Source organism: Gracilinanus agilis, chromosome 3 (assembly GCF_016433145.1).
Source record: "Gracilinanus agilis isolate LMUSP501 chromosome 3, AgileGrace, whole genome shotgun sequence".
NCBI classification, from domain to species: Eukaryota; Metazoa; Chordata; class Mammalia; order Didelphimorphia; family Didelphidae; genus Gracilinanus; species Gracilinanus agilis.
In genome coordinates, this window is record NC_058132.1 from 171,060,777 (window position 1) to 171,083,361 (window position 22,585).

At 36.7% G+C, this 22,585-nt stretch overlaps 1 protein-coding gene across 1 annotated transcript in view; it reads left to right on the top strand.

Annotated features, from left to right (window-relative positions):
• The first annotated feature begins 746 nt into the window (after nt 1-746).
• The window catches only part of MED17 (mediator complex subunit 17), a 33,470-nt gene continuing 11,631 nt past the window's right edge, over nt 747-22,585 (top strand). The window contains exons 1-8 of the mRNA XM_044666221.1: nt 747-1,226; nt 4,662-4,828; nt 10,868-11,087; nt 13,023-13,159; nt 13,484-13,568; nt 15,958-16,110; nt 17,984-18,111; nt 19,266-19,450. Of these exons, the coding sequence (XP_044522156.1) occupies nt 977-1,226; nt 4,662-4,828; nt 10,868-11,087; nt 13,023-13,159; nt 13,484-13,568; nt 15,958-16,110; nt 17,984-18,111; nt 19,266-19,450 (1,325 nt within the window). The 5' untranslated portion in view covers nt 747-976. The remainder of the gene's footprint in view (nt 1,227-4,661; nt 4,829-10,867; nt 11,088-13,022; nt 13,160-13,483; nt 13,569-15,957; nt 16,111-17,983; nt 18,112-19,265; nt 19,451-22,585) is intronic.

The window sequence follows — 22,585 nt, forward strand, 5'->3', positions numbered from 1 at the left end:
AAAGGGTACTTAACATTTACCCTAGGGTCCATTATTCAGTCTGCAACTGTTAGCGTGAGATTCCCTTCATGGTGGATTCTCAGGGGAACAGGGAAGCACAAGCTTTGGGGGTCTCCAGCCTACAAGCTATTTCTAAAACTTGGGGTTCATCAGATCTCACTAAGCCACAAGTTTGGGGTCTCTACCACTGCGACAATAGCTATATTAACATTTGTTTTGCAATCCTATGTATTTTACTTTATGCAGTTAAAAACATTCTGGGAAACAGCCCATAGGTTTCACTAGTCTTCCAAAGGAAGTCCTGTCCCTCAAAAAGGGCTAAACTCCCCAGCCTTGGAGAGCTGTGGGAAAAACTGAGGAGTTTGGCTGGGGTCACATTGCCACCATGTATTAGAGGTAGAACTTGAACTCGGATTTTACTGACTCTAACACTAGCCTTTTCTGTGCGGTCTCTCAGGTAGTGTGGGAGGCGCTCATCTTTCAGTGATAAAAAGAAAGCCAGCCCTGCCCTCGAGGAGCTTACATCCAACTGGCAGAAATACTAAGTCTGGCGGAAGCTAGATCAGTCCCGCAGCCTGATTACTATATAAGTTCCTTAAATTGCGCATAAACAAAATTTAAAACATTAATTACGAAAACACAACAAAAAAAATAACAAAAAGCCACAACCATTCTATTTTGCTTTCCCTCAGACCTCTAACTCTCCGGGCTTTCCCCGGAAGTAGCACAATTTGGTTTTTCGGCTCCCGTAGCATTTATTCACAGACCTTCCGCGCGTTCGCCTTTCCTCCTAGTTTGGCCCGGGCACCGCACCGTAGCGCTAGTCGCAGTGAATTCTGGGGAAGATCCTCGCGCTGTCTGCATTATTGGGGAAGTCTCCGGTGTCCCTCAGCTTTCCACGGCGTTCCCTGGCTCAGGGTCTCTTTCCCTCTCCACCTTCTTCACGCCAGGTTCTGGGCCACAGCGAACCGCCGAGATGTCTGGGGTGCGGGCGGTGCGTATCAGCATCGAGTCGGCCTGCGAGAAGCAGGTGCAGGAGGTAGGGCTGGACGGCACGGAGACCTACCTGCAGCCGCTGTCCATGTCGCAGAATCTGGCCCGGCTTGCCCAGCGCATCGACTTCAGCCAGGGCTCGGGTTCCGAAGAGGAGGAGGTTGCTGGTGCCGACCGAGACTCGCAAGATTGGGCGGGCGCCAGCGGTAGCGCTGACCAGGACGACGAAGAAGGTGAGGCCCGGGTCGTCCTCGGGAGGATTCAAGGCTATTCATTAAATAGTTATTAGGCGCCTGCTAAGTTCAGGGAATACAGAGAAAGATAAAACTACGGTTTCTGCACTCCAGAAGCTTGCACCGTAGTGATCCGAGGTCTTCTGGAACAGCCTAGTGTCATGGGGATAGTCTGGGGGCGGCGGTTCCAGCGGCCACTCCCCCCCCCCCAACAACCCCCCCCTTCCCCACGCCACTTTATACCAGTGTCTCTGTGAACGTTACTCAGTCTCTCTCTAAGCCTCAGTTAATTTAATTGTAAAACGGAGAAGGGAGAGTTGGTCTAAAGAAATAAAAGAAAGAAAAATGACTCAAAAGAGTAACGACTATTTATAGTAGTTCTTTTTGTGATGGCAAAGAACTGGAAACTAAGAGAGTAAGACCATCTATTGGGGAGTATACTGAGAAAATTGTGGAATGTGAATGAAATGGAATATTACTCTGCCTTTAGAAACGATGAAGGGCAAAGTTTCTAAATGAATTGGTGTACAGGGAAGGGAACAGAATCAAAAACAATTTGTACTCGAATAACAACATTATGAAGACAAACTGCCTTGAAAGATTTGAAAACTGTCAAGACCAGCAAGGATTCCAGTGAATGATGAAGCATATCACCTCCCTCTTGTCCAGAAAGGGGATGAACTCAAGATGCTCAAGACGTGTTAAGACCCATGTCATATGGCTGTACATATTTGTTTTAAGGGCTTTATTTTTCTTTTTTATTTGTCCAGTAGAGCAGTGGGATTTTGATGGAGCTTAGAGAGGGTAGCAAGAAAAAGATAAGAGGGTCATTGAGGCATTTTTTTTTTTTAATGTAGAGAAGGAAGGTTACAAAGAAGCACAGGAAAGTAGAGCAGCTTTGAAATCTACAGATAGTATATCTGCAGTTTCATATCTAATCTTTTTCTGTCCTATTAACATGAAAATGCCAATTTTATTTAATGTCAAGTTCAGAATATAACATTTATTTAGAAAAGAACCTCTGGCCAGCTGGGTAGCTCAGTGGATTGAGAGTCAGGCCTCTAGTGACAGGAGGTCCTAGGTTCAAGTCCGGCCTCAGACACTTCCCAGCTGTGTGATCCTGGGCAAGTCACTTGACCCCCATTGCCCACCCTTTCCATTCTTCCACCTAGGAGCCAATACACAGAAGTTAAGGGTTTAAAAAAAAAAAAGAAAGAAAGAAAAGAAAAGAATCTCACTCTCTTTGTCCCCTACTCTTCCCAATCCCTAGTAAAGGTCCTAAGAGAGGGTTTTGGAAGATACATGTCAGGGTTCTAAGAGGACCAGGGGGATAGAGCCTCTATATTAGGAATTCTTTATCATCTGCATGGCTCCTCTTCATGAGATTTAGCCACAATCTTTCTCTTGTCTGTTCCTTGTTTTTTCATAGATGACCAGGATTTGATGCTGTCTTGGTATCAGGAAAACCTAGGTTCAAATCCTACCTCAGATACTTGCAGCAATGTGACCTTGGGCAAATCATTTATCCTCTTGGTGCCTCATTTTCCTCTTTTGTAAAATGAAGGAGTTGGACTTGATCACCAGTGAGATGATCTTCCAGCTTTAAAGAGAATGACTTGTAACTAATTTTCCTTTTGTCTTTTCCCTCTCCAGAGTTCTCTTAACAGAACTAGTCATAATTTTCCTAATGTACAAATCTAATCATGTCACCCCATATTTCCTGAAGAATAAGAATAATCCTTAGCCCGGCTTTGTGTTCCCAGCATGATATAGCATCACCCCCACCCCACCCCCCTTCTAACAGTTTTAATATGCTTTGTGTTCTAAAAGCAATAATTGTAATTTGCAGTTGTAGGGATTTAAGGCATTTTATTACAAAACATAAAGTTAGTAGGCAGATATTTTTATCTTTGTTATAGATGAGAAAACTGAGGCTTGGGAAAACTGTCTTGCCTGAACTCACAAAGCTAATTAGTGCCAATGCTAGGTTTTGAAAGCAGGTGTTCTGACTCCAGGCCAGCATTCTTTTCATCATACAATAGCTTCATCTTGTTTTCTCCCACCTCTCTCCAGTTTGAAGGCAATCGCCTATACAAATTCCCTCATATATCTGCCAATTAGAATCCTTTCTTCAAGTTCTAGTACTGTTGCCACCTTTTCCATGAAGCCTGTCCTGATTTTTCCCCACTCAAAGTGATCTTACCCTTCTCATATTTGTTAGACCCCATAATGGGGCTATTCAGTTGCTCTTGTTATACCATTTATCATCCTTATTTTTATTTGTAGTAGTGTGATATATATGGTAGAGTGGATAGAGAATTAGTCCCTAGGAAACAGGAATGGCTGAGTTCAAGTATCACTTTTGACATTGTGACCTAGGCAGTTCTCTAAGACTATAAGTTGTAACACAGATGTCTTGGTAGAGGGAGTTCCTTCACTAAGAGAATCGTAGCTATAGTATAAACATTTTTGTATACTTGCCTTATTCCCTTTTAGATTCCAAGTTTCTTAAGAACCAGATCTTTTTTCTTTGTACCTTTAGTATCAAAAGTATGAGGTCTTACACAGAATAGATGCTTAGTAAATGTTTGATGTATTTGTTAACTAACGGAAAATAAAGAGAAAAATTAAGAAAAAGTTTTCAGTTTAATGGTATTGGTTCTGGTGTTAAATCAACTTCTCCTAAGAACTATCTTAATTGGAGACTGAATTTGAAGTTATATCCTGGATGATAATTTTAAGCAAGGAAAAAACATATCTACTTAAAGACAAGAATAATCTATTCTCGGGGAGGTAGACTCAAAACTAACACTCCAATGCAACTATCAACAATTTGGAAATAGGTCTTGATCAATGACACATGTTAAAACCAGTGGAAATGCGCATCGGCTATGGGGGGGAAGTGGGGGGGGTGAAGGGGAAAATAAAGAGCATGAATCATGTAACCATGTTAACTTTTCTAAAAAATAAAAATTATTAAATGAAAAAGAAAAAGAATAATCTATTCTCTTTTCCCACCAGACTCATTCAGATTTATGGAATTCAGTGGGGTTCAGGTCAAATTCTTTTAGAGCAAATTCAAAATGATTGGACCAGTTTTCTTGTTTCAGACCAATTCTCTTGTCTTAAAAATCTTTTGGTTATACGTGTATTCAGTTCAGTTGAATCTTTTGATTGTCTACCTGCAATTTTATATGGTGTAATGGAATTTTACCTGTGGAAACTTGACATGACTTTCTTTTGTAAGAATGTACTAATGTTTATTAATAGCCATTTTTAAGAATGAGTGACAGGGCCCAGGTAAGGGAAAAATAAGAACTGATTTGAAGCAATTTGGTATCCTTTTAAAAAAATGTTATTTCTTATTATATCTATTTACATGTGGCTTCTGTATTCTAGTCATTATAACTAAATGTACATTTCTTTTTCTTTTAGGGCTGGTAAAATTTCAGCCTTCTCTTTGGCCATGGGATTCAGTACGGAACAATTTAAGAAGCTCTCTGACTGAGATGTGTGTGCTCTATGATGTTCTCAGCATTATCAGGGATAAAAAATTCATGACTCTTGATCCTGTTTCACAGGATTCACTTCCTCCCAAGCAGGTACAGTATATTTATAAGAGAACCTTAATTATAGTTTTCATGAACTTTTTTGAGCTTCAAAGGTAATAAAATGTTATGTGCTGCATGAAGTGATATTTTCTAGTGGACTTTGACCTGAGAACAGTACATTATGATATAAATACCAAATCAGATCCTGATATGATGTTGCCTTTATATTTTTATATGGAAAATAGTTTGGCAAAGTTATGTAAAGCTTCATTTCTCAAATGAAATTGTGTTCATTTTGACAAGCTTGGAATTTTTTTCTTGTTATGCTCATCTTTCATTTCTTTTCAAATTCTTCCTTGTCCAGATATACACTATTTTTTGTTTCCTCAGCTAAAAAATGATGAGATTAAATGCAATAATTCACAATCTTTCAACTCTAAAAAGTAATGAATCTGTCAGATTCTATGTAAATAAGTTTAACTGGGACAGAAAACTGATCTAACTTTTTGTCTTTTTTCAAAATTACTAAAGAATTATATTATCTTGGGAAATAAGTCTAATTTGAAAAGTCAAGCTCTACATCTTAATAACTAAATATATAATGAAAACTCAAGTTTCTCAGTATTCTAGTAAGAGTAGAAGTTGTTGAAGTAGAGAGTCTCCTCCCTGCAAGTCTTCACCACCACTTATTGGTGATGATGTAGAGCGGAGGTTCTTAGAGCTTATTTTCTTTTAAGTTGTGATAACTGTTATTTCACTGTAATTAGTTTCCCTTTAAAAAGCCTCTGAATTTTATGTATCTAAAAACATTATTCTGAGTAAGGGCCCATAGGTTTCATCAAGCTGCCAAAGGGATCCACAACTCAAAAAAGGTTCAGATCTCCTGTTATAGAAAGAATTCTTGTTCAGGTAATAGTGTTTCTTCAGCTTCAAGATTCAGGGATGTTTCAGTCTCTGTTTTTAGGAATCTTAGAGAGTGGCTTGAGAGGCAAGACTGACATGTCAGAAACACAATAATAAAATACAATTATTAGAGCTGTGCTTCAGACTGCAGATGTTATTGAATTTAGAAGGGTCATCATGACAGTCGAAGTAGGCCTGGAGAAGGTAGAAATTGAAATAGATTTTGAAAGATGAGTATAATTTGAAGAAGAGGTAGGGGAAATGGTGAGTGACATTACAGCAATGGGAATGAATATGGTTTGTTTTTAAGATAGTGAAGATGATTAATTTTCCTAAAATGCAGGCTTCTGTGAGGAAGTAATAGGAAAATAAGATTGAATAGGTAGAGAAGTTTACAGTTAATTTGATAGAAATTAAGGAGCAACATTTTGTTCAAGGCAATATTAGTTTGACAGGTTCATGTGGAAGTAGATTGGAGAGGAGAGAACCTAAAGTTGGAATGGCTAGTTTGGAGGCTGTGCTGGATGTGAGATTACTTTAGTGAAGGCAGTAAGAATGGAGAGATGAATTTGAGAAACTTTATTTTTTGGAGGGGGGAGAAAAGATAGCACTGAGAGACTTACCAGTTGAGTGAAAAAAGAAGCATGAGTCCAAATGACTTCTAAGATTTAAAATCTAGATGGTGGGCAGAAAATACAGGGAACTCAGGAAATGAGAGCTATTTTGGATGGGAAACAGGGGAGGTAGGTTGGTATTGAATTGATTTGGGACTTTCTAAGTACAAAGCGAGAAATCCAAGCGGAAATATTCTGCTGATAGTTGGAAATACTGGACCAATATTTAACCAGAACATTTTTATACTTAATTCTGACTTCCACTTCTTAGATTATATTTCCTTAATCTTCCTAAACTGTTGGAAGAATATTTGGAAACTTTCTGAGATTGGCCTGAAAATATAATCTTGTTGAGACTTCTCTTTCCACATGAATATTAGTTTTAAAGAATTATGATGTGATAAAAAGCATTTAGTTATAAGTATGATTTTTTCCCCCATTGAATTCACCTCTTTATTTTATTAAAAAATTTTTATTCTGAATTTGAGAAACACCACCATGCATAAAGTAGATAAGAATGGGTTCTATCTGTGTATACTACTTGCTTTTTTAAAGGAGGAGACTGAAATCAAGTCAGAAACTGAGTCACTTTCCTCTTCCTCTGTCCCTGTGCCTGAATTCATTTCCCTCTCAATGGCTTAGTTGGAAGATTTCTACTCTAAGCTTCCAGATACAGCAATTTCCTGCTGCAAACTTAGCTAACTTATTTTGTACTGTCTTTATAGTTTTTTTTTAAATGAATATAAATTAAACTTTGTTATTTTCAGTACTGTCCTGTTTGTCTGGACTTCCTTCAGAACTATCTTGTGTGTTACAGTGTACACTTTAAAAAACGTTTCAATGGTCATCTTCCTCTTTTTCTGTTATCAGCATCACCATATGCTACTTTCCCTCAACTCTCCTTAATTGCAATTAAAAATAAGGAAGAAAAAAAGAGCCCTTGTACAAATAAACATAGTCAAACAAAATAAATCAACACAGTGACCATATCCAAAAATGTATGTCTCTTCTACACTTGAATCCATCTGTCAAGAAGTGGATAACATGTCTTCTGTAGATGTTACTTTGATCACAGTTCTTAATTTTTTGAAAAGTATTTTCTTTAAAATGCTGTCATTGTAGGGGGCAGCTGGGTGGCTCAGTGGATTGAGAGCCAGGCCTAGAGACTGGAGGGAGGTTCTAGGTTCAAATCTGACCTCAGACATTTTCTAGCTGTGTGACCTAGAGCTGGGAGGTCCTAGGTTCAAGTCTGACCTCAGACACTTCCCAGCTGTGTGACCCTGGGCAAGTCACTTAATCCCCATTGCCTAGACCTTACTGCTCTTCTGCTTTGGAGCCAATACACAGTATTGTTTCTAAGACAGAAGGTAAGGGTTTTAAAAAAATGCTGTCATTGTTAAAATTGCTTTCCTGGTTCTGCTAAGTTCATTATCTCTCCTACTTCCCTGGATTCTTTTAAATAATTTCTTTTGTCATTTCTTACACTGCAATCATATATTGCATAATCACAGTTTATTCAACCATTTTCCAACTAATAGTTGCCTCCTTACTTTTTTAGTTCTTTTATTTTTTCCTTTTTCCCTTTAATTTCTCTTTTGGGAAGAGGAAATTATTTTGCTTGTGACAGTTCTATCTCAGGTATTACCCTTCTTTTTCTATCCCTGTCTATTTCTAGGTTGAACTTGGAAATATTTATATGCTTAACTCTTGGTATGTAACGTTTGTGTTTTCAACCCTTCTTTGGCCATTTCATTTAGGAGTGAGGTTCATTTGATACCTGTTTCACACGCCTCCTTCCAAATCCTTTGTCTCAGTAGTTATATGTTCTCTTAAAACTCAATGTAGGGGCAGCTGGGTATCTCAGTGGATTGAAAGCCAGACCTAGATACGGGAGGTCCTAGGTTCAAATCTGGCCTCAGACACTTCCCAGCTGTGTGACCCTGGGCAAGTCACTTGACCCCCTTTGCCCACCCTTACCACTCTTCCACCTAGGAGCCAATACACAGAAGTTAAGGGTTTAAAAAAATTAAAAAAAAAAAAACCTCAATGTAGCAACATTACAATATTCCTTTTACCTTCCTTTTCTTTCCTCTCTTGAAGACTCAGAATAGAACCAATTCATCCCCAAGTCTTCTATTTTTCTTATTTAATTCCCTCAATAAACTTTAAATATATTCTGAAAGGGCACTATCTTCTTTTCCTCCTTAGACTATTAACCCTTTGTCAATCATACACTCCCTTCCATTTGCTCAAATAAATGTACTTTTCCAGGTTTTTCTTGAATCTTGTATTTGCATTTCACTTTCTACTTTGTTTTCACTAAGAATGCTTAAATGTCATGTATTTCATTAAAGGCTCATCATGATAACTCAACTTTGCAGGGTAAATTATTTATGATTGTAGACCTGTATCTTTTTTCCTTTTGGAATATTGTATTCTAACATCTCTTCTTACAGTAAAAACTGTTAGATACTGGGTGATCTTGAGAGAACTTGAAACTTTTTTTTTCTAGATGCTGGCAATATTTTTTCTTAGACCTGCAGGCACTTGATTTTCTCTTATGATGGTCCTGAGACTTTTCCTTTTAGCATTTCTTTCAAAAAGTGATAGGAAGGGTCAGTGAGCTGGCTCAGTGGATAGAGCTCCAGGCCTGGAGTTGAGAGGACCTAGGTTCAAATCTGGCCTTAGGTACTTCCTAGCTGGGTGACCCAGGGAAATTCATTTAACCCCTAGTTAACCGTTAATTGCCTTACCCTTACTGCTCTTCTGTCTTGTAAAGGTTTTTTTAAAAAAAGGGTGATAGGAGATTCTTCCTATTTTTACTTTGTCCGTGGGTTCTAACAGATTTTGGCAATTTTCATTTATGATTTCTTGAACTTTAGTGTCAGTCTTTTTTTAAATCATACTTTTCAAGGAATTCATTGTAATGTTTTTCTCCAAACATTAGTTCTCACACCAGTCTTTGTAATTCTTGCTTCTAACAAGTAATGTGCAAGTCAGCTCACTGCTGCTTCTCTTTGTTTCATTAACTGTAGTTATTAATAATGATCCAAAGTACAAGAGTCGTGATGCTAGTAGCTCTGATAAGCCTAAGAAAAGCCATAAAGTGCCCAAGTATGTTCATTTAAGTAATACTTATTAAATAATGGGGTTCACTATTGTGTGCAATTACTCAACTTATACAAAGGATATTAGAATGTGTCGGTTGTGTAAAATTAGGTCCCACTGTACTAAGAACCATTGGCCCATGTATCTTCTTCCTCATTCCCAAAGACTGTCACAGTCTCCCACCAGTACATACAAAATACAGGGAAAAGTAAGTTTGAGCTCAAGATTATTGAACATTTATGGCAGTGGGATGACCCACAGTTCCTGGTTGCTAGGCCTTTCTCTCCTTTGTGGGGTGTACATGAGGTTCTCCTTATGCATGTTATACCTTCTTTGCTGGGCTTCTTGTAGAGTTTGAATCTGCCTTTAGCCACCAGTTCTAGAGTAGATTTTAGGATGCTAATGAGCATAGAAGTTCAGATCCTCCAGATCATCAACTTTCTCAAAAGTTCTTCTCCAACCAATCAGGGAGGTAGAGAGGAGTTTGGGGCCAAGACTAAAGCTGAGTTACTTTTCTCTTCCTCTGCTCTTGCCTCTCCTGAGAGCAGTTCCCTTTTAGGGGCTTAGTTGGAAGATTTCTACCCTAAGCTTCCAGAATCAGGAATCTCCTACCTCAAACTTAGCTGACTTATTTTGTACAGGCTTTACAATTTGTGATGAAATTCCTCAGCCAATAAGAACAGACTGCCAATGCAACGTCATGTCATTGGATGACTATCCTTTTGGCTTTCAAGGACTTTTTTGTACTTTGTCTAAAGTATTTAATTGATTGATTGAGGCATACCTAAGGCATACCTAGTTAGAGTATCAGAGTATAGTATCTTATTACTTATATTAGATGGGATAGAGCAGTGATGGGCAAACTTTTTAAAAGAGGGGGCCAAAGGAAAGGAAATGCTCATCTGTCAGTCTGTTTCTAAGGCAACTCTTTCGAAGTTTCATTGTATTGTATCGTATTTATTGTATTCATCAGATTAGGAATAATGTCATACAGCTGGATAGAACATTTCAGGGGGCTGCAGTTTGCCCATCACTGGGATAGAGTAATTGATTCACAAGCTTTGCCTCCTCCTTTACAGTAATATTGGTTTGATTACAGTTTCCAGAGCCAATAGATGAATTGGGATTTGAGATATATAGGAAACAGAGAGGCCAATTAGGATGCTATTCCAAAAGTGATGAAAATATGAACTCAAGTTTTGGCCATGTTAGAAGAGAAAAGTCAATGAATGCAAAAAAAATGTGAAGGTGGAATCAGCAAGATTATAATAGCACTCACTGATATAATAAGCTTTAATTCCTTTTGAATATGCATTAAATTAAAACTTTTTGTTTTTTGTTGATGCCTTTGCAAAGAAAGTATTCCAACTAATAAAAAAGGTGACAGTGTTGTTAAAAACCACATTTCTTCTCTCCATATTATACATAATGACCTTTTTGTTTTATTTTGCCTTTCTTTTGATAGAATCCTCAGACTTTACAGTTGATTTCGAAGAAGAAGTCACTAGCTGGTGCAGCACAGATCCTTCTGAAAGGGGCAGATAGATTGACTAAATCAGTTACTGAAAACCAGGAAAATAAGCGACAAAGAGACTTCAACTCTGAACTTCTTCGATTAAGACAACACTGGAAACTCAGAAAAGTAGGAGATAAAATTCTTGGCGATCTGAGCTACAGAAGTGCAGGTATATTAGGCTGCTAGACTAATATAGAGGAGAAATGAATATAACTTTTGTTTACATAGTTAATGCCATATTATATTGAATTATTATGCTCATAGATGAGGATGCTTATAATTGGCATCATCCTGAAATAACAAATAGGTTTTTTCCCCTGTCTCTGTGAAGTAGTTGGAAATATCAAACTGAAAGTTAATGGAAGCCCTTCTAGCCTAATTACTGACCCCCAGTAGTTAGAATATAGTCTTTAAACTTCAAGGATGCTTAATATTCCCTGTTTAACAGAATGTTCAAAGGTGGGACTTCTCTGCTAATACACTCTGATCTTTAACTTCTTTTAGTAAGAAATTAGGAGGTAAGACCATCTTAGTGACCATTTACACAGGACTATACCTGCATCCTTGAAAGTTTACTGTGTGTGGGATAACAAAAGGTTTTCTGTGTTTTTTAATGTGTCCTCTTACTCTAGTCTTGTAGTTTCATGACTTCGAAGAATGGTGGTATAGGGAGAAAATAATATTCTCTATCTAATTTGCCAACACAAAATTTGGCCAGATTTTGCTGGAGAAAAACATAGTAAACTGAACTGTGGTGTGTATCTTCTTTAACTTAAGGCAAAAGAAGTATCCCTCATCCTTTTTGATCTTGGCTACAATGTTTGGCAAAATCATGAAAAGAGAGGTTTTGTTAGGGTCTTCTAAATAGTATTCTCTACATGAGTCTGCTTGAGGCAGTAGCTCTAATTTTGGCAAATGAATGAGTGAAAACAATGAAGTTTCTTAAGTGTAGCTTTAAGGCTCCTCCTCACTCTAGGCCTCAGTTAGCTATCCCAGATTCTTGATATTTTGATACATCAAAGTGTATATTTGCCAATCCAAACTGATGGGGACTAAGGTCCTCTCAATATGTTTACTTTTTACCAGTCAACCAGATGACATGTTTAAAAAAGTCTTTTAAGGCATTTTGAAAAATAGGGTAAACAAAATATCACAGAACATTTCCCTTGCCATTTTCTTCTCCAATTCATTTTATGGATGAACAAACTGAGGTAGAAAGGGTTTAGAAAAAACAGGCTTTACTATCCATTGCTAGTTGCCAATTGGCTATTTTCAAATTTACTTAATACCTCAAAACTGTATTCACTTGAGGTAACAGCTCTTTTACCAGCTCTCTAACTTTAGTTTGTTCTGTTTCAAATTGAAGTTAAAAAGAAAAGATATGCCGTCAACTAGCATTTATTCAGGTCCCATTACCATTTTTCAGTTTATAAACCTAAACTCTCAAATAACAATGCACAAAGGTGCATGATCCCTAAGGAGAGAGAAGGGAGTACATGATTTGCAATGCTAGGTTAAGAACACTTATTTATTGATAGAGATTCTCTATTTCTTTTTCATCTCCAGGTTCTTTAGGCTGAGAATTTGATTTCTAACTAGTATTTATTACGGGATAATGGAAAGAGCCCTGAAACTAGTCAGAAAAACAGGGGTCTAATGCTAGCTCTACTATTTTCTTTTCATCTTTTTGAAAATTACTTCTGCAGTTTTAAAAAAAATTGGGGATGATGCTGCCCATCCTTTTACCTTACCAAATTTTGTTTGAATATCAACTTAGAGAATGAATATGTAAATGTATCGTACTATAAAAAGTTATTGTTATTAACTAAATTTTGATGCAATAAAGCAATTCCATCTGCAGTATTTTTGCTTTTGTCTATAAGGTTCCTTTTAATGGGATTTTGCTCTGTACTCAAGGTAGTTGTTTTTTTTTAATCACTTAAAATATTAACATCTCTAAATGGATTATGCAATTTAAGTAGGTGTTCTCAGAAGGCATAGTAGATATGGCACGTACAAGGCATATAATTATATAGTTATAGTATACCCTTCAATGTTTCTGAATAAATCACCTCCTATTTTCCTAATATTTATACCTTTTTAGGATCTCTTTTTCCCCATCATGGCACATTTGAAGTAATAAAGAACACAGATATCGATTTGGATAAGAAAATACCAGAGGATTACTGCCCCCTTGATGTCCAAATTCCAAGTGATTTAGAAGGATCAGCGTATATAAAGGTATGTTAAAGTACTTTTTTTTGCATACAATTTTTTTCTTCCCTTAATTTTCCAGATAATAGTGCCCTACAAAGAGTAGGTATTTAATAAATGTTTTGTGAATCTACATCTCTGTATTTTGGTAGATTCAGAATGTCCTTGGTAAACATCTTCCTTTGTTGCAATTCAGATTGTAGCTAATCCCCATCATATCCTATGCAGTTTTGGTCTGGCTCCTCTATAAGTGATGTGTGCCCAGCATGCTAGAGGCCTTACTCTAGGTCTATTTAATTTACAAACACCAAATATATATAATTTTCCTCTCATTTTCTCATTGTTGCTTAGGTGTCAATTCAAAAACAAGCATCAGACATAGGTGATCTTGGCACAGTTAACCTCTTCAGACGTCCTATGCCCAAGTCAAAACCAGGTATGGCTATGCTCTCTGTAATTCAATTCAAGTCTTTAATATAATTTGTATTTGGGAACAGACCAGAGACCAGAGAACTTTTTTTTTTTTTTTAATTTTTTTTAAACCCTTACCTTCCATCTTGGAGTAAATACAATGTATTGGCTCCAAGGCAGAAGAGTGGTAAGGGTAGGCAATGGGGATCAAGTGACTTGCCCAGGGTCACACAGCTGGGAAGTGTCTGAGGCCAGACTTGAACCTAGGACCTCCCATCTCTAGGTCTGGCTCTCAATCCACTGAGCTACCCAGCTACCCCTCCAGAGAACTTTTAATGTTGTTAATTAATAAGTGGTCCTAATTAATTAATTAATGAGTAATTTGAATAAAAACAATTGAAAATACATTTTTGTTACCTTGCAGGAGATGGTGCTAGTTACGTAATTTAGTACAATAATAGCAATCTTCGGCCCAGTGTGATAGACTAGAATTTTAATTAATTGCCCTCATTTTCTGCATATAGGTCTGTGTTTTAATAAATCTAAAATTTTCAAATTGGTTAAAGTTATATTCTAGTACCTATAATCTAATAATCTCTATATTTAACTCTTTCAACTTTTAACTTTGGTTCATGGATCCTTTGACCACTTTTCCTGACCCAGCTCATGTTTTGCTATCCCTGGATCACCCCACAGTCTTCTGCTTCCACTACTATTGATAAAATCTTGAATGATGCTGAAGGAAATAACAAAAAATTTTATTTGAATTCACTGCAAGTTTATGTCCTCTAATCTCAGCCAGACTGTCACTGTCACAAATTAGTCCTTCCCTAATTTATTATCTGTAATTTTCTATAGTGAATATTGTAGGCCTTCTCTCCTCTCCTTAAACCTCCCACACTAATCCTTTCTCCCTCTTAGCAGAGAACTTCACCTAAAAGCTATTCACAATGGTCTTCCATTTCTCTTCTACAATTTGTCTCAGAACCCCTTGATGTTATTGTCACCATCACCCATTTTGTCCTCCTTTATTCCTGTCTTTCAGCCTAGGCAGCTCTTCTAATCAAAGCTAAGCCCACTCTCTACTTATACCTTTTGATCCTATCTCTCTAAAAGATTGTCATCCTCTGTCTCCCCAATCTTAATTCTCTTCCTAACTCTTGGCTCCTTCCTTGCTGCTACAAACATGCTTGATTTGTTGAAAGAAAACTTTACTCCCCATTTCCTCAAGATGTCAGCCTGTATCTTTCCTTTAATAGCCATATTCTTAGAAAAAGCTGTCTATACTTATTAAACGAAAACAAAACAACTCACTTTTCAACATTTTCCTTCCAACTTCCTGATTATTCAACTAAAATTGCTATCTTCAGTTAGAATTTGTTTCTTGTTTACCAAATGCAGTAGCCTTTTCTCAATTCTCATTCTTGATCCCCACTTTAACATTTTGCACTTTTGAGTTCTCTCTCCAAAATTAGATATACCCTAAGGCCATGGCCATAGCTCACCTTTTTTTTCCTTTAATTTTCCCTTAGTGATTTCATCAACTCTTGTGGGGTCAGTCACCAGATCTAGACATCCAGGCCTTGTCTTTCTCCTGAGTGCCAGTTCCACATTAGTAGCAGTAGTGGCAGCAGTAAACTTCATTTCCCCTGGGTATCTTAAACTCAGTATGGCCAAGACAGAGCTCATTCTCTTTCACCCTCACCCTAGAGCAGGGGTCGTCAACCTTTTTCGCTGTGAGAGCCATAAACGCCACATTTTTTAAAATGTAATTTTGTGAGAGCCGTACAGTGCTGACAGTGCGCGCTTCTGTAACAGCGCCTGAAAAATAATTGACTTTATGGCTCCTGCAGAAAGAGCCAGATATGGCTTGAGAGCCGTACGTTGCCGACCCCTGCCCTAGACCCACCTCTCACCACTTTTTTTTCCTCATACATCCAGTTTTTTACTACCACATTCTCTCACCTCACTGTCAGCTACCAAGTTTTGCTGATTCTATATAGAGCATTTTTTGGTATCCATCTTCACTCTATGCACACGGCCACTTCTAAAGTTCAGGTCCTCTTCACTTTGGCTTATCCTGTTGTAGTAGCTTTCAGTTCATCATGAATAATTTTATCTGGCCATATGACCAGAAATGTTAATAACTGATAGCTTTCAGCAGCATATATTAGTATTGATTAATCTTGATCAGTAATTAATGGCTTAAGTTAAAGGCCTAGTTAATTCAGCTGTAGCAGTCATTTAAATTCTTTACTTATAAGTTTGAAACTTTAAAATTCTGCTTTTTTAATTGAAAGAAGCTTTCAGTAATAAGGAGATATTTCTTAGTTGTTTAAAATTTCATTATGTGATGGATTAGTTAATGCATACTATGTAAATATGTTAATAAACATATCGTCCCTATTTTTCAGGTTCCCCACACTGGCAGACAAAACTAGAGGCTGCACAAAATGTTCTCTTGTGTAAAGAAATCTTTGCACAGCTATCTCGGGAAGCCGTTCAGATTAAGTCACAGATTCCTCACATTGTTGTGAAGAACCAGATTATCTCTCAACCCTTTCCAAGTAAGTTGCCAGCCAGACTTTTTGTGCTTTTCTTTAAGACTTTTGTTACTAGGAGCACAATGTGTGCCTTTGTAGATAATGGTAGTTTGTGAGGTGGGAGTTTAGGTGCAGAGATGGTGTGTATGTAAGGATGAGAGCTGGCCTTCTCAACCAGATTCATAACATAATTTTATATATATTCAACTTTATGACCTATGAAGACCCAGTTAGTATTTATACAGGATGTCATGACAACTTACTTGCCAAATCTGTTCTTTGTTGAGAGGAAGTCACTTATGGAAATTATAAGAGTATAGTTTCAGGATTTGTGCTACCTTTGGCAGTACACACACACACACACACACACACACACACACGTGTGTGTATGTATGTACAGACACATCATGCATTATATATATCCATATCCATATGGCTCAAGGTATAGGAACATCCTGCAGTTGTAACCAGAAGATGCTTTAGAACTGATAGTAACTTATTTCAGTTTTGACATGGAATTATACATTTGTCTAAATTAGATATCAGTAAGATGAAATGTATTTGATTAATTGTCACTGTATTATATTCTAAATGTATGGATATTGTTTTGCTGATGGTTTATATAATGTTCTTGGTCTAAAGGAGATTACCTTATACCAGAGATCATTTGTTATTAATCAGCTGAAAGTGTACATGAAAATTCAATGAACTTGCTTATATCATATGATCAGAAATTGGTGCTTTGGGTGAGCAAATATTGTACTTAGTGGATTGCTAGCACATTTAGTACATATATGGAATACTAATTTTTAAAAATAGAATACAGTACACTCAGCCTTAAAGTATATCATATTCTTAGATTCAGAAATCATAGTAGAATCATCATAATAATAGCTAGCATTCATATAGCTAGTGCTCTCATGAAGAAAAATGTTTTACATGGTATTAAATGTTTTAGGTCTCTAGTTTATGGAAATTTTAGCCTTTTTACCCATAAGAGGCTATATGACACAGTGGATAGAGAGTTAGATATGGAGTCGAAAACCTGAGTTCAAATTCTGTCTCGATGCTGTTTTGTATGAACCTGTACAGCTCACTCAACCTCTCTCAGCCTTAGTGTCCTTATTCGTAAAGTGTAAATGATAATAGCATCTACTTTACAGGAGTGTTGTGAAGGTCAAATGAGGTAGAATGTGTAAACCTTAAAGTGCCATATCCTTGTAAGTTAATATTATTAAGGAGTTTTGGAAAGTGTGAGAATCAGTAGGTACTATGAGCTGTTGATGTATTGTGTTGTATTATGAAGAGAGGGTATAATGTTGAAAATGACTCACAAAGCTTTCTTTTATCTTTGGTAGTAAAACATTTTATTCCTATCCTAATGAGAAGAGGCAAAAATATAACAAGAAAAGGGAGGCCAAATTAATACATAACTTTTATCATACCTGCCAATTGCAAAAAGACAGAAACAATGCCAAGCCAGATCTCAACTCTGTTCTGTTTTATTTTTCATGTAATGGCTTTAGGATTTTAAATTTCTCATTATTACCATAGGAGTGGCTGGCTCTTGTTTCTCTGGCGAAAGCTACATGAATCTATTGGATCAACGATAATTGGAACCACTGGTATTTAAAAGTTGTATATATGTATATACATATTTATATATATAATTTGAAATTAGATTATTGACTAATCCATTTTAGTGTTCAAAATATAGTCATGATACCAGAGAGGCTGTTAAAAATAGATTGTGCATTCAACATTACGTGACTGTGTATAAAAGGTGTTTTCTTATGGATGCAATAGAATTTTCTAAAGACAATTTACAGGTTTTTTTGGTTATGGACTGAGTGGATGAAAAGATTCTGAATATATAATGTTTCTTCTTTGTAAATAGGCTTGCAATTATCTATTTCCTTGTGCCATTCCTCAAATGACAAGAAATCCCAAAAATCTTCTGAAAAGCAAAGTCCAGAGGACCATCTTTATGTTCTGGAACATAATTTGCATCAGCTGATTAGAGAGGTAAAGAATATATACTTTTTACTTTGGATCAAGTCAGTTACATTTAATCAGACATTCATGTAAACTCCTCTCTTTTGCCATACCTTGCTTTATTTTGCCTAGATCCTTTGGTTATCAGTTTAGACACAATAAAGAGAGGCAGGCTTGAAACCCAAATAATTGCCTACCCAATTGTATATATTCTAATTTTTCAGAATTGTTGAAGTTCTCAAAAATTTTTTCTACTGCTAGAAATAAAGCAGAAAATAAAACATAATTGCATGTTGAGAGGATCAGTTCTTTGTACGGACTCACATTGTGCATGACCTTTTAGCTGTTAACATATATTTTGGCTCTAGGGTTGTATTGTAGAGTACTTGATGTGGACTTGGTTTCAAGTTCTGGCTTTGTTTTTTACTAACTCTGTGATTGTACAAATCACATAAGGTCTCTGAATTTTAGTTTCCTCATTTATAAAAATGGGTTGAGCTTACTTGTACTGTCTACTTAATAGGACTGTTGTGATTTTCATAGGCAGTAATGTGTACATTGTCAGCTTTTAATCTTTGGGTGAAATGGATGTGTGGGAAGCCAATAAGAGAATAGCTTAAAATCTGAGTCTTCTCTTTTGACCCCCTTTTGTGATCCTTTTGATTTCTTGTTGAAAAATATTGTGGCCTTATTGAAAAGCTTTAAGTTCCTAGCAAACCTGAATTTAAAGGGTTAACACTGTTCCTCTTTGACCAGGAATGCTGCTGCCTGGTATAGCCAAGGCCAAAATCTTTAGCAGGGGCAATTCAGCCCTGAGAAAAATACTCCCCAACTTGGCTTCCTGATAAGAATATGGTCAAAATCCAGCCTTGGCCTTGGTCTGTTCTGAAGCCAATTAGACTTTTTGTGTGCTGATATGACATAATTTGTAACTTCTGTGCATCTGCAAAGTTTTTTTTGGGGGGGGGGGTTCTTTTGTGTGAAATGAGTCTTGAAACATATATAATAAACTCCATGCTCCTGGAACCAGAGCTGGAAGCATGCGGTAAAAGACAACTCCCTTGTCCCCTCCTTATTTCCTTATCAACTAAACTGTCCTTATTAGATTATCAGAGATGATAAAGAGATCTTGATATGGATGCACATTAAATGACTTGACATTTGAACTGGTTTTGTTGTTACAGTTTCACAAGCAGACCTTGAGTTCTACAATGATGCCTCATCCAGCTAGTGCACCTTTTGGCCACAAAAGAATGAGATTGTCAGGACCTCAGGCTTTTGATAAGAATGAAATCAATTCTTTACAATCCAGTGAAGGACTCCTAGAGAAAATCATTAAACAAGCAAAACACATTTTTCTCAGGAGCAGGTACTTTTTTCTTTCAAGTTGGGATAATCTTGCTTTTTTTGTGGGAGGGTAGCATAGTTAGAGTTTAGCTCCTTGTTTTTTCTTTGACAGTTTTTTCCCATGTAAGTTCACTTTTAGGTATACTTTGTATCTCAAAGAGAAAGGAAATAAACTGCAATGGAGTGGTTTCCATTGATACCATGGGCTAAATTCTTGTCTTGCAAACCAGTTTTTTAAATGAAAGTAGTGCCCTCTCTGGGAGTTGCTTCTGTGGTCCATACACCTCAGTGTTCTGCTTCTGACCATGACATTTAGGGACATGTGGGGGAGACATATTGTCCTTTCTGCTGTCAGCTCCAACAAATTTGAGGTGTACCCATAGCAATTGTGGAGCCATCATTTGTGAATTTATTTAAGCCTTTTTTGAAGCTGTTGATACAGTCTTTTCCATCTCTTGGGGGAAATAAATGCCCTGATCCAGTTGTAAGTACTTTTTCAGTCATAAATTTATCTTGTTTGCGCTTTAGAGAGTTTTCTCATTTGGTCCTCAGCCATCATCTTTTCAGGCTGAAGAATACTAATTAGTTCATTTCATAATGGTTCTTCAATCATCTTCGTTGCCTTTCTCTTAAAATTTTTTAATTTTTAAATTGTTTTAATTTTAAAAAATTGTTTGTTGACTACATCAAAATTCCCAGGTTTCCCCGTCTTTTCCCTCCTTACACCAGAGAAAGCATCACTTGACAAATAAAATGTGTATATATGAACTATGATTTTCATGTTTCTATTTATTGGTTCTTTCTATGGAGGTAGACATTCACAAATTATTCTTCAAATGTTGGTTCTGTAGTTGTATATAATCTTCTCCTGGTTCTACTCATTTTGCTTTTCATAATTTCATGTTGGTATTTTTGTATTGTTTATACATTAACTTGCTCATTTCTTATGACCCTATAGTATTCCATCACAATCATGTGCCACAACTTGTTCAGCCATTCCCCAATTGATGGGCATCCCCTTAATTTGCAGTTTTTTTGCCACCACAAAGTCAGCTGCTATTGTGTAAATAGAATTAGCTCAAGCCCATTCATAGTTAAAACTCTAGCCACCAGAGATAATGTCATTCCCCACCTCCCTTAGGGGGGAGGGGAGATGAGTTACCCACAATAAGTAACAAATCAAGAACAAGGGATTGCCCTTTGGGCAGTCTAAATCAGTGTAGAGGCTGCCATTTGTCCACTTGAATTAGAGGTGGACCCACCAGAAGTGACACTATCTCTTCAAGTATGTTGGTTACTTCCTGTTGGAGCAGTTCCCCTGCTTTGAACTTGTTGCTGAAGTATCCCACATGAGACCTCCAGCAGCTTCCACTCTGAATTGTCACGAGGATAAGTTAGGCTGACTTCCTTGGCCTACCTTGGCGTTTCTAGACTCTACCTTAAGTAGGCCTCTTGCCTCTAATTGCTAAGGCCTTGGCTTGTAGCCTAGTTTAATTAGCCTTTCAATCCTCTCTCCGCCTGGGCCTCAGGTAAGCCCTGGCTAGCCTCTCCTCTCTATTTCCCTACCTTCTACCTTCCTAATTGTAAATAAACTATCTTAAACCTGATCCTGACTTGGATCTATTTTAATTATGGAATCAATCTGAATTATTGATTCCTGGCGGCCACACCTTAAATATATATCTATATAATATCTAATCCAATTATTACACTATAAATATTTTAGAACATATATGTTCTTTTCCTTTTTTCCCTGATCTCCTTGGGAAACAGACCCAATAGTAGTAGTATTGTTGGGCCTAAAGGTGTACGTAGTTTTATATCTCTGGGCATAATTCAAGATTGCTTTCCAAGGTAGTTTGATCAGTTCACAGTTCCACCAAGAGTGTATTAGTGTCCTCTTTTTTTCTGAATCGCCTCTAACATTTATCATTTTGACCTTTTATCATTTTAGCTGTTTTGATAGAGAATATCTCAGAATTGTTTTAATTTGTATTTCTTTAATCATTAATAATTTAAAGCATCTTTTCATATGCCTGTATGTGGCTTTGATTTCTTCATCCAACAACTATCACTCTTTTGACCATTTGAGAATGGCTCATATTCTTATAAATTTGACAGTTTTCAACATATTTTAGATATGAGACCTCTGTCCCAGAAACTAAAAATTGCCCCCCAGTTTTCTGCTTTCCTTCTCATCTTGGCAACATGAGTTTTATTTGTATGAAAGCTTTTCATTTTAATGAGATCGAAATTATCCATTTGATATCTCACAACACTATCTCTTGTTTATTTCTAAATACTTCTTCTATCCATAAATCTGATAGGTAATATGTTCCCTGTTCTAATTTGCTTGTAATATATCCCTTTGTTCCTCAGTCATGTATCCATTTAGATCTTATCTTGGTAAATACTGTAAGCTATCGGTCTGTATGTATTTTCTACCAAATTTTCTCAACAGTTTTTACCAAATAGTGAATTTTTATCACCAAAACTTCGATCTATGCTTTTGTCAAATGCAAGATTATTATAATCCTTTACTAATCTTTGTTGTATGTCTGTTTTGTTCCACTGATCTACCTTTCCATTTCTTTACCAGTACCAAACATTTTTGGTAATTACTGCTTTATAATACTGTTCAAAATCTGGAACTACTAGACTGCCTCCCTACATCTTTTTTCCTATGAATTCCTTTGATATTCTTGACTTTTTGTTCTTCCAAATGAATTTTGTTATTTTTTCTAGCTTAATAAATAAATTTTTGGTTTTTTAATTGGAATTGCATTGAATAAATAGATTAGTTTAAATTGTCATTCTTTTTCTGGATTTTTAAAATTTCATGAGTTGACCTCTCATCTTCCACTATTTTAGGCTTAGGTATGCTGTGGTTTTTACACAAAAAAAGGTAATATTTTCTGCTTGGTTTTCAATACCTTTCCTGATAATGTCCATTTTGTTGCCTTTTTTTTCCAAAGGAGCACATTGGCTCTTAGACCAGAAGTTGTCTGCCATGCTCAGAATACCTTTCAGATTTCTCAGTTCCTTTCAAGGTCCAACTCAAATGCTATTTTCTTGATCCTTCTGCTTGTTAATGCTTAATGTTTCTTCCTCTTCTCTGAAATTACTTTTCTTGTTCACTTGACTTTGTACCCATTAT